The sequence below is a fragment of the Pristis pectinata genome, chromosome 5 (genome assembly GCF_009764475.1).
Source record: "Pristis pectinata isolate sPriPec2 chromosome 5, sPriPec2.1.pri, whole genome shotgun sequence".
Taxonomy (NCBI): Eukaryota; Metazoa; Chordata; class Chondrichthyes; order Rhinopristiformes; family Pristidae; genus Pristis; species Pristis pectinata.
The window spans coordinates 2,784,077-2,800,106 of record NC_067409.1 but is presented as its reverse complement, the minus strand read 5'-3'; the positions used below and the strand labels follow the sequence as shown (position 1 = coordinate 2,800,106).

The 16,030-nt window shown below is 48.2% G+C and overlaps 1 protein-coding gene across 2 annotated transcripts in view; it reads left to right on the top strand.

Moving 5' to 3' along the window:
- Positions 1–16,030, top strand: part of zgc:86598 (STKc_CK2_alpha domain-containing protein) — a 64,021-nt gene that overhangs the window by 29,726 nt on the left and 18,265 nt on the right. Inside the window, exons 8-12 of one of the 2 annotated variants that reach the window (XM_052015977.1) lie at positions 2,440–2,499; positions 3,649–3,732; positions 6,036–6,146; positions 8,096–8,197; positions 10,787–10,887. In XM_052015977.1, the coding sequence (XP_051871937.1) occupies positions 2,440–2,499; positions 3,649–3,732; positions 6,036–6,146; positions 8,096–8,197; positions 10,787–10,887 (458 nt within the window). The remainder of the gene's footprint in view (positions 1–2,439; positions 2,500–3,648; positions 3,733–6,035; positions 6,147–8,095; positions 8,198–10,786; positions 10,888–16,030) is intronic. The other variant, XM_052015979.1, reaches the window with a different exon arrangement.

Sequence of the window (16,030 nt, the reverse complement as noted above, 5' to 3'; positions counted from 1 at the left end):
CTGTAAGCTGTAATGTTATGGATTGGCCGGAGGCCACTTCACCCACTGTAACACTGCAAGCTCTTGTCTGACAACAGTGTACCTACTAGATACTGAAACGCCTGGATTGAGAGGAGAGTCTAGGATGTGAGGGCATAGCCTCAGAATAAAAGGACGACCCTTTAGAACTGAGATGAGGGGGAATTTCTCCAGCCAAAGGGTGGTGAATCTATAGAATTTGTTGTCACAGAGGGCTGTGGAGGCCAAGTCACTGGTGTATTTAAGGCAGTGATTGATAGGTTCTTGATTGGTGAGGGGGTTAAGGGTTACAGGGAGAAGGCAGGAGGATGGGGGTGAAAAAAAATCAGCCATGATTCACTGGCAGAGCAGATTTGATGGGCTGAATGGTCTAATTCTGCTCCTACATCTTGTTCTCTGAACACAAGGAAAAAGGAGCCCCTCGGCCACTCAAGCCTCCCCTACCATTCAATATGATTGTGGCTAATCTTCCTCAGGCCTCGACTGCTCTTCTGAGCCAGATCCCCATTGCCTTCGATTTCCCACCACCCCGCCCCCCCCCCCCCCCCCCCATCAAGTCCTTCAGAATGTATCTACCTCCACGTAAAATGCTTCTAACACTACATCCTTCACAGCTCTCTGGGTAGAGAATTCCAGAGATTCACTACTCTCTGTGTTAATCAATCCAAAACTAACCTCACGGCCCTGCTCTTGCGGCACGGTCTGGTCTGCTTTGAATGTTTATCGTAGAATCATATCCACCTATGGTTGCACAATGACTCTCAAAGTCCAAGCTGGCTGAGAAAGCTGCTTGGGTTAACCCCACATGCTGGGTGTAAAGTCGTAGGTTAGTGCACTTCAGGTACTTATCCAGTTCACATTTACACGTGATGAGGGTTTCTGCCTTTGCAATCTTTTCAGGGTGAGAGTTCCAGGCACTCCATTAATCTTGTGAATGAGTTTTATTGCAGCTTCCTTCCAGTCCTTTACCTATCACCTTAAATCTGTCACCTCCAGTTATCAGTCCTTTTTTGCTAAGAGACGTGGGATCTTCCTGCTGATCATTTTAAGGTCCCTCAGAACTTTATCTTCTGTTAAATCGCCCTTCAGTGTAAAAGTAAAATCCTAGTACAGACACTTCCCTCCTATTGGTATTGGTTTATTATTGTCACTTGTACTGAGGTACAGTGAAAAACTTGTCTTGCATATCGTTCATACAGGTCAGTTCATTACATGGTGCAGTTTCATTGAGTTAGTACAGAGTGCATTGATGTAGTATAGGTAAAAACAATAACAGTACAGAGTAAAGTGTCACAGCTACAGAGAAAGTGCAGTGCAATAAGGTGCAAGGTCACAACAAGGTAGATCGTGAGGTCAGAGTCCATCTTATTGTATAAGGGAACCATTCAATAGTCTTATCACAGTGGGGTAGAAGCTGTCCCTAAGTCTGGTGGTACATACCCTCAGGCTCCTACCCGATGGAAGAGGAGAGAAGAGAGAGTGACCCGGGTATTCTGGCTACATCGTCACCCTCTCCAGTACTGCCATATCCTCCCTGTGGCAGGAGTAGGGTTATCACAGGCTCATAGAAACACACAGCACAGAAACGGGCCCTTCGGCCCAACTCGTCCATGCCAACCGTGATGCCTATCTACACTAGTCCCACTTGGCTGCATTTGTCCTATGTCCCTCTAGGCCTTTCCTACCCATGTACCTGTCCAAATGTCTCTTAAACGTAATTGTACTCACCTCTACCACTTTCTCTGGCAGCTTGTTCCGTATTCCTACCACCCTCTGTGTGAAAACTTGTCTCTTGGGTTTTTCCCCTCTCACTTTATGCCCTCTAGTTTTAGACTCCCCTACCCTGGGTAGGGGAGTCTAAAACTAGAGGGCATAAAGTGAGATCCCTCTGCTGCTCCACACTACCCAGAATCCTGCCATTAACTTTGTACTCTGCCTTGGTGTTTGTCCTTCCAAAGTCCCTGATTTTATTTGAGAAGCTGCTGAGTGTCTGTAGTTTGTTTGATCAGTAGCTGCTGCGTTGCTTTACAATAGGAAACTCCAGGATTTTACCAGGGATGACAATGAATGGCGATCTATGCCCAAGTTAGGATGATGTTCGACTTAGAGGGAGGCTTGGAGATGGTGGTGTTCCTGTTAGTTGTTGTCATAGAATATCATCCTTGTCCTTCTCAGTGACCTTGGACACGGACACTCTTTGTCCTTCTCAGTTTACATTTCCATATCTCCAACTCTTCTGGGAGACCTTTGGCCGTTCCAAGAGACATTTTGGGGAATTTTCCATCCAATTATCCAAAGGGAATCAGCCAGAAACCCCAGACATTGTGCTTTTTTCTCCCTCTGTCTAATGTGGTGATGTTCAACAAAAGTATAGAGAAGGAAGATATTCTAGGGTAATGTGTCCTGTTCTCAATTCCACAGCAACTGTACCAGACGCTCTCGGACTATGACATTCGATTCTACGTGTACGAGATTCTAAGGGTGAGGAGAGTCTCTGCCTTGGGGCTGAGTTCCGGTCTAGGACCTTGGAATGCTAGTGCTTTCATGGAGCATGAAGCTGGCGACTGGTAAAGATCAGGAAAACGCTGGCACAGAGGCACAGGTTGTAGAGCTGCTTCCTCACAGCACCAGAGACCCGGGTCCAATCCTGACCCTTAGCGTTGCCTACGTGGAGTTTGCACATCCCCCTTATCACCACAACACACTCAAAGTGCTGGAGGAACTCAGCAGGTCAGGCAGCATCTATGGAGGGAAATAAACAGTCCATGTTTCGGGCCGAGACCCTTCATCAGAACACGTTTGTGTGTGTGTGTGTGTGTGTGTGTGTGTGTGTGTGTTGCTCCAGATTCCAACATCTGCAGAACCCCTTGTGTTCCCCTTTTCACCACATGGGTTTCCTCTGTGTGCTCTAGTTTCCTCCCAAAAATGTGGAAGTTGGGAGGTTAATTGGCCATTGTGCCTTGTCATAGTGTCTCTTGTGTCTGCACAGGCGGGAGTGGGGTGGTGTTGGAAGTGATGGAAAAGTGGGTTGGGGTAGGATTAGTGTAAGGAAGGTTGATGGTCAGTGTGGACTCACTGGGCCAATGGGCCTGTTTCTGTGGTTGGTACTGCTTCTCTCTTCGGTTGTGAAGACAGGCATTGATCTGAGAGTGAAATGGGCAAGAACGTGTGGCTCCCTAGCTAGCCTGCTCACCCTGTATGTGTGGAATTACTTGCTGACTCCACTCTGTGGGACTCGGCATTTTCTGCCCATTGCTTGTCCTGGTTTGGTTGAACTGCGTGTCCCTCTGGCCCACTTCAGAGGGCCGGTAATCGCCTGCCACAGTCGGATTGGAGTCGCACTTGGGCCTAGATGGAGGAAACCAGCAGGTTTCCTTCTCCAAAGGACACAGTGAATGTAAGGAATGGGAGTAGCCTATTCAGCCCCACGTGCCAGCTCTTGCCTTTTGATAAGATTATGGCTGATCCTTGAGTTCAGCCCTGCAGGCAGGTGAAGTAGGGAGGGTCCTCAGTCATGGCCATTCGTGACTGCCTCTCTCCCTTTCCCCCACTTTGCCCATGGTGTGTTGGGAAAGGTGAGCTTTATTTCTGGTGATGGGTGGTGCTGACTGTCTGCGGTTCCCTCCCCAGGCCCTGGATTACTGTCACAGTATGGGAGTCATGCACAGGGACGTCAAACCTCACAACGTGATGATCGACCATGAGCACAGAAAGGTACCGTACCCTCGTGGGCTGATGCTACCTCGCGTACACATACTTGAGACATTCCCCAAAGTGACTTTGAGGCCAGTTCTGATCGCTTTGGAGAGGGTGCAAAACAGGTTTATCAGGATGCTGCCTGGATTGGAGAGTATTAGTGATGAGAAATTGGACAAACTTGGATTGTTTTCTGTGGAGGGTGGGAGGCTGAGGGGAGACCTGATAGAAGTATATAAGAGGCATAGACAGGGTAGATAATCAGAATCTTTTTCCCAGAGTGGAAATGTCAAATTCTAGAGGACGTAGGTTTAAGGTGAGAGAGGGAAAGTTTAAAGGAGTTTTACGAGGCAAATTTTTTTTTACACAGAGTGTGTAGGTGCCTGGAACAAACTGCCAGGGGAGGTGGTGGAAGCAGATACAATAGTGGCATTTAACAGGCATTTAGACAGACACAGGAACAGACAGGATGGAGGGATATGGATCATGTGCAGGCAGATGGGATCAGTTTAAATTGGCATCATGTTCAGCACAGACATGGTGGGCCGAAGGGCCTGTCCCTATGCTGCACTGTTCTGTGCAATCCAGGCCAGTTTTTAGGACTTGACCTTCTGTCTACAGTGATAGGAGCCACATCCAGGCAGTTGCAGTGGCAGTGTGTCACCTGACTGCTGTCCAACTCTGCTCTCCTGCCCCAGAATACAATCAGTGCTGGCAGATCTGAGTGAGTCTCCTTTGTGTGTGTGTGTGCGCGCATATGTGTGTGTGAGTGTGTGTGCGTGTGCTGTGGTCCACCCATTGGTCCAGTGGTTCAGATGCCGTGAGCACTTGTTTTATCTGGTGATTGCTTATAAGATAAGATATTTATTTATTAGTCACATGTACATCGAAACACACCATGAAATGCGTCTCTTTGCATTACTGAGAATGTGTTGGGGGCAGCCCACAAGTGTCGCCACTCTTCTGGCGCCAACACAGCATGCCCACAGCTCCTAACCTGCACATCTTTGGAATGTGGGAGGAAACCGGAGCACCCGGAGGAAACCCACGCAGACACGAGGAGAACGTACAAACTCCTTACAGACAGCGGCGGGAATTGAACCCGGGTCACTGGCACTAATAGCATTACACTAATCGCTACAAGAGTCCAATGCAGAACCTGAGCTGGTCCCTCCGCAGCGACACCAGTTTAAGTTGAGTTGCAGAGAGGTGGGCCAGGAGGGCATCGGACTAGACAAGCCTAGATCTAACAAGGGTGGAGATGAGAGTTTAAGCAGTGTGTGAGTCGGGTGGGATTTGAATCGGCTGAGGTTATGGAAGTGGAGACAGGCGATCATTGCGTTGACGGAAAACTCAAATCACAAGGTTACAAGAGTCTGGTTCAATGTGAGATGTTTGCCAGAGTGACTTGGAGTCCAGTGTGCCTGCACTGATCCTTGGCATTTTTCACTGTTCAGGACATGGGTGTCACTAGTAAGGCCAGCATATATTGCCTATCCTTAACTGACCTTGAGAAGATGGACGTGAGCTGCCTTCTTGAACCACTGCAGTGCTTCTGGTGAGGGAGCTCCCATGGTGCCGGTGGGGAGGGAGTTCCAGGATTTAGACCCAGAGACGGTGAAGGAACAGCGAGATATTTTCAAGTCAGGGTGGTTTTTAGGTTTAGAAAGGAACCTGCAACTGGTGTTCCCCTGCACCTGCTCCCCTCGTCCTTCTTGGTGGGAGAAGTGATGGGTTTGGGAGGTGCTGTTGGAGTAGTCTGGGTGAGTAACCGCAGTGCATTTTGTAGATGCACACTGTGGAGGGAGTGTTTAGGGAGGTGGATGGGGTGACAAATCAGGTGGACTGCTTTGTCCTGGATCATGTGGAGAGTAGGTGCTGCACTCACCCAGGCAAGTGGGGAGTACTCCACCACACTCCTTACTTGTAGACAGTAGAAAGTGTCAGGAAGTGAGCCACTTGCCACAGGATCCCCAGCCTCTGACCTGCTCTTGTAGCAGTGATCGTCACGTGGATGATTTGGTTAAGTTTCTGCTCACTGGTGGCCCCCAGGATGTTGATGGTGGGGACTCGGGGCTGGTAGTGCCATTGAACGTCAGGGGAGGTACTTGGATTCTCCGTGTTGTACTGATACTGTCTTCCAGATGCGGGAGTGCAGTAACCAAGGAGGAGCATTGAGTCCCATTGACAGTGCCTCCCCTATCTGCGGAGTGGTGAGCCTGATCCACCTTCATCCACCCTGGTCTGTGCTGTGTGAAGGAGCTGGGATGGTTTGAACTGACTGTGTGCCGCCTTTTGTTTCTTCCTCTCATGTCTTGCAGCTACGACTGATAGATTGGGGCCTGGCCGAATTTTACCACCCAGGCCAGGAGTACAACGTGCGGGTGGCATCCAGATACTTCAAGGGCCCGGAACTTCTGATAGACTATCAGGTGGGACTGCAAAGGACAACACGGGTAGGAGAAGACAGGCTGATTTGTCATGTCTGACCCTTGCACCCAGCCAGGGCAATGTAACTAACCAGTGCACCCCACCCACATGAGCACCCATTCGTGCACCCAGAGACACTCACCTAGCAAAAATAATTCTGGTATTTCTGGAAGTGCTGTGCAGGACACAGTATCCAAGGCACATAAGGGGTGGAATGATGCTGGAGAGTTTCCCTCTGACTTCCCGGAAGCCGCAGTGCGATCTTTGTCCATTGAGAAATAGTGTAGGCCCAAGAGTCAGCAAGACCAAGTTTGTATCTCCTGCCCGATGGGAGAGGGGAGAAGAGAGAATGTCCGGGAGTCCCAGAGTGGGTGGTGGGTGGATAGAAGGTTTGGAAAATAACATGAGCTGTTGACCACGGAACCCTCGGACTGTCCGTGTTAACCCACTGATCTAGGATCTTTGAGTCCTTGTTGTCCACGGGAATGGTACTGGAGGATTGGAGGGTGGCAAATGTTGTCCCCTTATTCAAAAAAGGAAGTAGGGATAGTCCAGGGAATTATAGACCAGTGAGCCTTACATCTGTGGTGGGCAAGCTGTTGGAAAAGATTCTTAGAGATAGGATCTATGGGCATTTAGAGAATCATGGTCTGATCAGGGACAGCCAGCATGGCTTTGTGAAGGGCAGATCATGTCTCACAAGTCTGATAGTGTTCCTTGAGGAGGAGACCAGGAAGATTGATGAGGGTAGTGTAGTAGATGTGGTCTACATAGATTTTAGTAAGGCATTTGACAAGGTTCCACATGGTAGGCTTCTTCAGAAGGTCAGAGGGCATGGGATCCAGGGAGGCTTGGCCGTGTGGATTCAGAATTGCCTTGTCTGTAGAAAGCAGAGGGTTGTGGTGGAGGGAGTGCATTCAGATTGGAGGGCTGTGACTGGTGGTGTCCCACAGGGATCGGTTCTGGGACCTCTACGTGATATTTATTAATGACTTGGATGAGGGGGTAGAAGGGTGGGTTGGCAAGTTTGCAGATGACACAAAGGTTGGCGGTGTTGTGGATAGTGTGGAGGACTATCGAAGATTGCAGAGGGACATTGATAGGATGCAGAGCTGGGCTGAGAAGTGGCTGATGGAGTTCAATCCGGAGAAGTATGAGGTGGTACACTTTGGAAGGACAAAGTTAATGGCAAGATTCTGGGCAGTGTGGAGGAGCAGAGGGATCTGGGGGTTCATATCCACAGATCCCTGAAAGTTGCCTCACAGGTGGATAGGGTAGTTAAGAAAGCTTATGGGATGTTAGCTTTCATAAGTCGAGGGATCGAGTTTAAGAGCTGTGAGGTAATGATGCAGCTCTACAAAACTCTGGTTAGACCACACTTAGAGTACTGTGTCCAGTTCTGGTCGCCTCATTATAGGAAGGATGTGGAAGTGTTGGAAAGGGTGCAGAGGAGATTTACCAGGATGCTGCCTGGTTTGGAGAGTATGCATTATGAGGAGGGACTAAAGGAGCTAGGGCTTTACTCTTTGGAGAGAAGGAGGATGAGAGGAGACATGATAGAGGTGTACGAAATATTAAGAGGAATAGATAGAGTGGACAGCCAGCGCCTCTTTACCAGGGCACCAATGCTCAAATCAAGACGACTTGGCTTTAAAGTAATGGGTGGGAAATTCAAGGGAGATATCAGAGGGAGGTTTTTTACCCAGAGAGTGTTTGGGACATGGAATGTGCTGCCTGGGGTGGTGGTGGAGGCAGGTTCATTGGTCGAATTCAAGAGATTACTAGATAAGCATAAGGAGGAATTTAAAATAGGGGGATATGTGGGAGGAAGGGGTTAGATAGTCTTAGGCGAGGTTTAAAGGTTGGCACAACATTGTGGGCCGAAGGGCTTGTATTGTGCTGTACTGTTCTATGTTTCTTTGTTCTATTCTATGATCCCTGCTGTTCTCAGATGTATGACTACAGCCTGGACATGTGGAGCTTGGGCTGCATGCTGGCCAGCATGATCTACCGCAAGGAGCCTTTCTTTCACGGCCACGACAACTACGATCAGGTGATGCTCTGGGCAGTTTATCTTCCACTTACGTCAAACTAGCCAGGTGGTGGACCCACATTCTGCTTCCTTGTACCTCTCTGTCCTTGTCCTGTAATAAAGCCAGGGCATCTGACATCCTGGGAACTGCCTTCTTAACGTCCAGTTGTCCTCAAGTATGTGTGTTCTGGCATTTTCAGACCTCGCCCTATCCCCCTCAACCCTGCACCCTCGCCCTCACACTCCATTCCCCCTCCCCCCCATCTGTTCCCTCTCCTCATCCTCCCTCAAGATGTGTCACCTTGTCCATGTGAATTCCACCGTCCCTGTGCCCCTGTTCTCCTGTCTGTGTCCTATCCTCACCATTTACCATCCAGTGAGGTTTGTGCAGTGGTGCCCTGTGTTCCTGAGTCTGACTCAGTAATATAGCCTTGCCTTGGCAAGGGGTAGGAGCAGATGGTATGGGAAAGTATTTAATTGGGGGAGGGGGCATTATGATGCTATTAGGCAGGAACTTGAGAGTGTAAATTGGGAGCAGATATACTCGGGGAAATGTGGAGGTGGTTTAGAGATCACTTGCAGGGGTTCTGGATCGGTTTGTCCCATTGAGGCAGGAAAAGGATGGTAGGGTGAAGGAACCACGGTTGACGAGATGTGGAATATCTCGTGAAGAGGAAGAAAGAAGGTTACTTAAGGTTCAGGAAGCAAGGATCAGACAGGGCTCTAGAGAATTACAAGGCAGCCAGGAAAGAGCTTAAGAATGGACTTAGGAGAGCTAGAAGGGGGCATGAGGCCTTGGCGAGTAGGATGAAGGAAAACCCCAAGGCATTCTACTCGTATGTGAAGAACAGGAGGATGACTAGACTGAGGGTAGGACTGATTAGGGATAGAGGAGGAAACGTGGTAGGGGAGGTCCTTAATGAATACGTTGCTTCAGTATTCACCTGTGAGAGAGACCTTGACGTTTGTGAGGACAGCGTAAAACAGGCTGATAAGCTAGAACATGCTGATGTTAAAAAGGAGGATGTGCTGGAACTTCTGAAAAGCATTAGGATAGATAAATCCCTGGCGCCAGACGGGATATATCCTAGGATACTGCAGGAAGCAAGGGAAGAGATTTCTGAGCCCTTTGGCAATGATCTTTGCATCCTCACTGGCCACAGGAGTAGTACCAGTTGATTGGAGGGTGGCAAATGTTATTCCTTTGTTCAAGAAAGGGAGTAGGGATAAGCTGGGAATTATAGACCAGCAAGTCTTACTTTAGTGGTGGGAAAATTATTGGAAAAGATTCTTAGGGATGGGATTTATGGGCATTTGGAGAATCATAGTCTGGTTAAGAATAGTCAGCATGGCTTTGTGAGGGGCAGGTCATGCCTCACGGGTCCGATTGAATTCTTTGAGGATGTGACAAAGCACATTGATGAAGGTAGAGCAGTGCATGTGGTGTATATGGACTTTAGTAAGGTTCCCCATGATAGGCTCATTCAGAAGGTCGGGAGGCATGGGATCCAGGGAAACTTGGCTGTGTGGATATGGAATTAGCTTGCCCATAGAAGACAGAGGGTGGTTGTAGATGGAGTGTATTCTGCCTGGAGGTCAGTGAGCAATGGTGTACCGCAGGGATCTGTTCTGGGACCCCTGCTCTTTGTGATTTTTATAAATGACTTGGATGAGGATGTGGAAGGGTGGGTTAGTAAGTTTGCAGATGACACAAAGGTAGGTGGTGTTGTGGATAGTGTAGAAGGTTGTTGTAGATTACAACGGGACCTTGATAGGTTGCAGACCTGGGCTGAGAAGTGGCAGATGTTCAACCTGGAAAAGAGTGAAATGATTCACTTTGGAAGGTCGAATTTGAAGGCAGAATACAAGGTTAATGGCAGGATTCTTAGCAGTGTGGAGGAACAGAGGGATCTTGGGGTCCAAGTCCATAGATCCCCCAAAGTTGCCACGCAGGTTGATAGGGTTGTTAAGGCGTATGACGTGTTGACCTTCATTAGTTGGGGGATTGAGTTCCAGAGCTGCGAGGTAATGTTGCAGCTCTATAAAACTCTGGTTAGACCACACTTGGAGTATTGTGCTCGCTTCTGGTCACCTCATTATAGGAAGGATGTGGAAGCTTTGGAAAAGGTGCAGAGGTGATTTACCAGGACGCTACCTGGATTGGAGAGCATGTCTTATGAGAGAGGTTGAGCGAGCTGGGGCTTTTCTCTTTGGAGAGAAGGAGGATGAGAGGTGACTTGATAGAGGTGAAGATGATAAGAGGCACAGATCGAGTGGACAGTCAGAGAGTTTCCCAGGGTGCAAGTGGCTAACACGAGGGGGCATAATTAAGGTGATTGGAGGAAAGTACAGGGGAGATATCAGAGGTAAGTTTTTTTTAACACAGAGTGAAGGGTGAGTGGAACGCACTGCCAGAGGTGCTGGTAGAGGCACATACATTAGGGACATTTAAGAGATTCTTAGATAGGCACATGAATGATAGAGAAATGGAGGGTTATGTGGGAGGGAAGGGTTAGATAAATCTTAGAGTAGGCTAAAATGTCGGCACAACATGGTGTGCCGAAGGGCCTGTACTGTGCTGTAATGCTCTATATTGTTCCCTGTTTCCAGTTGGTGAGAATAGCAAAGGTGCTGGGTACAGAAGACTTGTACGATTACATCGACAAATACAACATTGAGCTGGACCCACGTATCAATGATATTCTGGGCAGGTAAGTACTTGTGTCTTCTATTTATCCTGTCAAGCAAGAAGAAAAAGGAGGTTGAGAGTTGGGTTTCTCAGCTCTCTCCATCCTCATTAGGGTATCAATGCATGATAGGGCTATACTGCATTGAGCGTCCTTACCTTATGCAGCCATCCCAGTTTGAGGGTCCTGTGTAGACCCTGAGGTGGACTATTGAGGAGATCTCGTACTTGCTCATTCACTCTAAGTAAGTTTGAGGGTTGTCCACTGGGTGCTTCCCCCACCCCCCCACGCTGAATGGAGGGTGAGGGGAGGGGACTAGGAATTATAGCTGCTTCCCATCCTGTCTTTGCCTGATCTGCCTGTATACGCCTTCCTGCAGTCATAAGAAGCACAAACTCTGACCCATTTGCTGTCGGCCTCGTTCAGTGGCACTCAGGTCCTGTGTCTAACCCACTGGACCCAAAATTCTGATGGGACCTCCCATTCTGAGATTCTGTGGCTGCAGACACTTATGGGAAGTCCCTTCAGTTCGGAAGGAGACCTGATGGACCTCCCATAACAGATGCAGTGGTTTCAGCTTCACAGAGGTTAGTGGTAATCGGATCTTCTCCCTCTCAACTCTGCCACTTCCAATGCCATTGGAATTTTGTTGACTGATTCCCATTGGGTAGGAGCACCTAAGGAAATGGAGCAAAGGCAGGTAAATGGGATTGAGGTACAGATCAGTATGATCTGATTAAGGTGTGTAAAATTATGGGAGTTGGCCCATAATGTTATTACATGACCCTAAGTAGACCTATCCACCGACTGCCGTAAACCCGAAGGGATTGGGTCATAGAGTCATCCAGCACAGAAACAGGCCCTTCAGCCCGCTGAATCCACACTCACCCACTTGTACTAATCCTACACTGACCCCATTTTATTCTCCCCACATTCCAATCAGCTCCCCCAGTTTCTACCACTCACCCACACAAGAGGGGCAATTTACAGTGGCCATTTAACCCACCAACCTGCACGACTTTGGGATGTGGGAGAAAACTGGAGCACCCAGAGGAAGCAGTACTAGAGTACAAGAATTGGGATGTCATGTTACAGCTGTGTAGAACATTGCGGAGACCACATCTGGAATATTGTGTGTAATTCTGGTCACTGTACTACAGGAAGGATGTCATTAAGCTAGAGAGGGTGCAGAAAAGGTTCACGAGGATGTTGCCGGGACTGGAGGGTTTGAGTTATAAGGAGAGACTGGGGCTTCTTTCCCTGGAGCTTAGGAGGCTGAGGGGTGACCTTTATAGAGGTGTATAAAATCATGAGGGGCATGGATAAGATGGTTGGTTGTAGTCTTTTTCATAGGGAAATGGAATCTAAAACTAGAGGGCATAGGTTTAAAGTGAGAGGGGAAAGATTTAAAGGGGACCCGAGGGGCAAGTTTTTCCACACAGAGGGGTGGTGGGTATATGGAACAAGCTGCCAGAGGAAGTAGTAGGGGCAGGTACAATTACAATGTTTAAAAGACATTTGGACAGGGATATGGGCCAGACACAGGCAAAAGGGACTAGCTCAGGAAGGCAACTTGGTTGGCATGGGTGAGTTGGACTGAAGGTCCTGTTTCTGTGCTGTATAACTTTAAGCCCACACAGTCTCAGGGAGAGCATGCATACTCCGCATAGATGGCCCCAGAGGTCAGGATTGAAGCTGGGTCTGCGGAGCGGTGGGGTAGCAGCTCTACCAGCTGTGCCACTGTGATGGTGGGGGGAGAAGCTGCAATTCATTGCCTTGAGAGTTTGTACTTGAAGAGCCATAACCAGCAAAGCTATTGACCAAGATCCTTGACATTTGATTAATTTAATTTCTCCATTTTTTGCCCACCATGGACAAGATGGGCCAAATGGTCTCCCTTGGTGGCAGAACTTTCTATGATAGGGTGATGGAGACAGATGCCTCCATGTTTGAACCGTATATGGAGGGCTTCTGTCTCCAATGGTGTTCGATGGTCAGCGAGCATTTGATGGGCTGAAGGGCCTATTTCTGTGCTGTATGACTCCTGAGTGAGCAGTTGAACTGCTATAAGGTATGAGTGTGGATTGAAAGCTGGAATGTGGGAATTGACTGAATCACACATTCCTCCATTGTTCAGCATGGGCGCTTTGGGCCGAATGGTCACTTCCTGTGGTGTAAGTTGATCTGGGAGCTGCACTGGGTATGAGGGGACCTGACCAACAATTTGGTTCCAGAATTAAACCTTAAGGAATGTTTAAAAGGAAGAGAATGAGGAGGAGGAATGTGAAGAAGTGTTTGGGATCTTGGTAGCCGATGAGCCGGTCACTGCAGCTGGGTGTACGAAAGGAGGGAAGAGTGCTGAGTTCTTGGTGACCCCAGGGGTTACAGAGATGGGTTGGATGTGGGTTAGAGGAAGGTTTTGGAAGTTCAACACACAACCTGCTGGAGGAACAGTGAAGAACTTTGTTTTGCATGCAGTCCATACAGATCTTTTCATCACATCAATGCATTGAGGTAGTACAAGGGAAAACAATAACAGAATGCAGAATAAAGTGTTACTGTTACTGAGAGAATGCAATGCAGGCAGACAATAAAGTGCAAGGACATAATGAGGTGGATTGTGAGGTCAAGAGTCAATCTTATTGTACTAGGGGACCATTCAATAGCCTTATAACAACAGGACAGAAGCTGTCCTTGAGCCTGATGTTACGTGCTTTCAGGCTTTTGTATCCCCTTCCGAATGGGAGGGGGAGCTAACAGAGAGAAGATAGGAAAGGTTTTGAGAGATGTGGGCCAAATGCAGGCAAATGGGACTAATTTAGATGGGCATCTTGGTCAGCATGGACTAGTTGGGCTGAAGGGCCTGTTTCCGTGCTGTGTGACTCCATGATAACTCAGCAGGTCGAGCAGCATCCGTTGGGGGGTGGGTGAAAATGGAATTGTCGACATTTCAGGTCAAAACCCTGCATCACTTATGGAAATGCACCAATGAGGGAAGATAGCCATCTCGTACACACTGCCAGTGTGGCGCTCTCCTCTGCCTTCCCCTTGTGAACGATCCTTCACTTAGAGACAAGTTGGTACAGGAACCACCAGCCACAAACCTTTTCCCACCAGTGGCTGCAGTACCGTGGTCCTCCTCTTGGTGGAGGCACTAAGCTGTGGGTAGAATTTTGTGTCACATTAGCCCTGGGCCCCTTCTGATATCTCATTCCAAAATCCAGTGTGCCTGGGTTCATCTGCATTATTTCTGATACAAACCCCTCTTTGGACTCTCACTTCAGTGGTGTTATATAGAGGCAGGTACAATAACAACATTTAAAAGACATTTGGATAAGTACATGGATAGGAAAGGTTTAGAGGGATATTGGTATTGGTCTATTATTGTCACTTGTACCGAGGTACAGTGAAAAACGTCTTACAAACCAATCATACAGATCAATTCATTACACAGTGCAGTTACGTTGGGTTAGTACAGAGTGCATTGATGTAGTACAGGTAAAAACAATAACAGTACAGAGTAAAGTGTCACAGCTACAGAGAAAGTGCAGTGCAATAAGGTGCAAGGTCACAACAAGGTAGATCGTGAGGTCAGAATCCATCTCATTGTATAAGGGAACTGTTCAATAGTCTTATCACAGTGGGGTAGAAGCTGTCCTTAAGTCTGGTGGTACATGTCCTCAGTCTCCTGTATCTTATACCTGATGGAAGAGGAGAGAAGAGGGAATGTCCTGGGTGGGTGGGGTCTTTGATTATGCTGGCTGCTACACCAAGACAATGAGAGGTAAAGACAGAGTCCAAGGAGGGGAGGCTGGTGTCTGTGATGCTCTGGGCTGTGTCCACAACTCTCTGCAGTTTCTTGCGGTCCTGGGCAGAGCACTTGCTGTACCAAGCCATGATACATCCAGATAGGATGCTTTCTATGGTGCATCAGTAAAAGTTGGTGAGAGTCAAAGGGGACAAACCAAATTTCTGTAGCCTCCTGAGGAAGTAGAGGCGCTGGTGAGCTTTCTTGGCCATTGCATCTACGTGATTAGACCAGGACAGGCTGTTGGTGATGTTCACTCCCAGGAACTTGAAGCTCTCAACCCTCGTTAGATGGTCGGCATAGACGAATTGGGCCGAAGGGCCTGTTTCTATGCTGTATAACTCTATGACTTTCTACCGTTTAATAAGACCATGGCTGATCTCTTTGTGTCTTCAACTCCTCATTCCCACCTTCTCCCAGTAAAATTTGATGCAGGGTTTTGACCTGAAATGTTGACAATTCCTTCCCCACCCCTTCCCCCAAACAGATGCTGCTCAACCCACTGATTTCCTGTAGCAGATTGTGTGTCGCTCCAGATTCCAGCATCTGCAGTCTCTTGTGTCCTCAGTAAATGTGATGTGGGTTTGGATGCTCTGTTTCTGTGTCGGGAGGTTTGGGTCTGGATTCAGTGAGCCTGACCTGAGATTCAGGCTGTGGGGTGAGGTATTGGAGCATATTCTAGTTCTGGAATTGGTCCTGCAGTACGAGCCGTCCTTTAGACAATCTCTGGCCACCTGTTGTAATCACTGCTCTGTTGCTGGTGAATGTCATTGAGTGATGTCCATGGGCTTGTGTTGAAGGCAGTCAAACTGCTTAGTGGCTACTGGTTTAAGACCTTCCTTAAGATAAGATTTCTTTATTAGTCACGTGTACATCGAAACACACAGTGAAATGCATCTTTTGCATAGAGTGTTCTGGGGGCAGCCCGCAAGTGTCGCCACGCTTCCTGCGCCAACATAGCATGCCCACAACTTCCTAAACTGTACGTCTTACAGCAGGTGTGGGTGTAGGTTCACGCTCAGATTGTGTCACGTGCAATCACACAGCTGACTCAGATCTCTTCACCCAGAGGGTAGTGGCTCAAAACTTTGGTGAGGTTGCATTTGGAGTATTGTGTTCCATTTTGGTCACCCCGCCATAGGAAAGATGGCATTAAGCTGGAAAGAGAGTAGAAATAACTTAAGAGGATATTGCCAGGACTCGAGAGACTGAGTCATAGGGAGACGTTGGGCAGGATAGGATTTTATTCATTGGAAAATAGTAGAATGAAGGGTGACCTTATAGAGGTGTATAAAATCATAAGGGGTATAGAAAAGGTGAATGCGCAGTCTTTTTCCCAGGGTTGGGTAGTCAAGAACT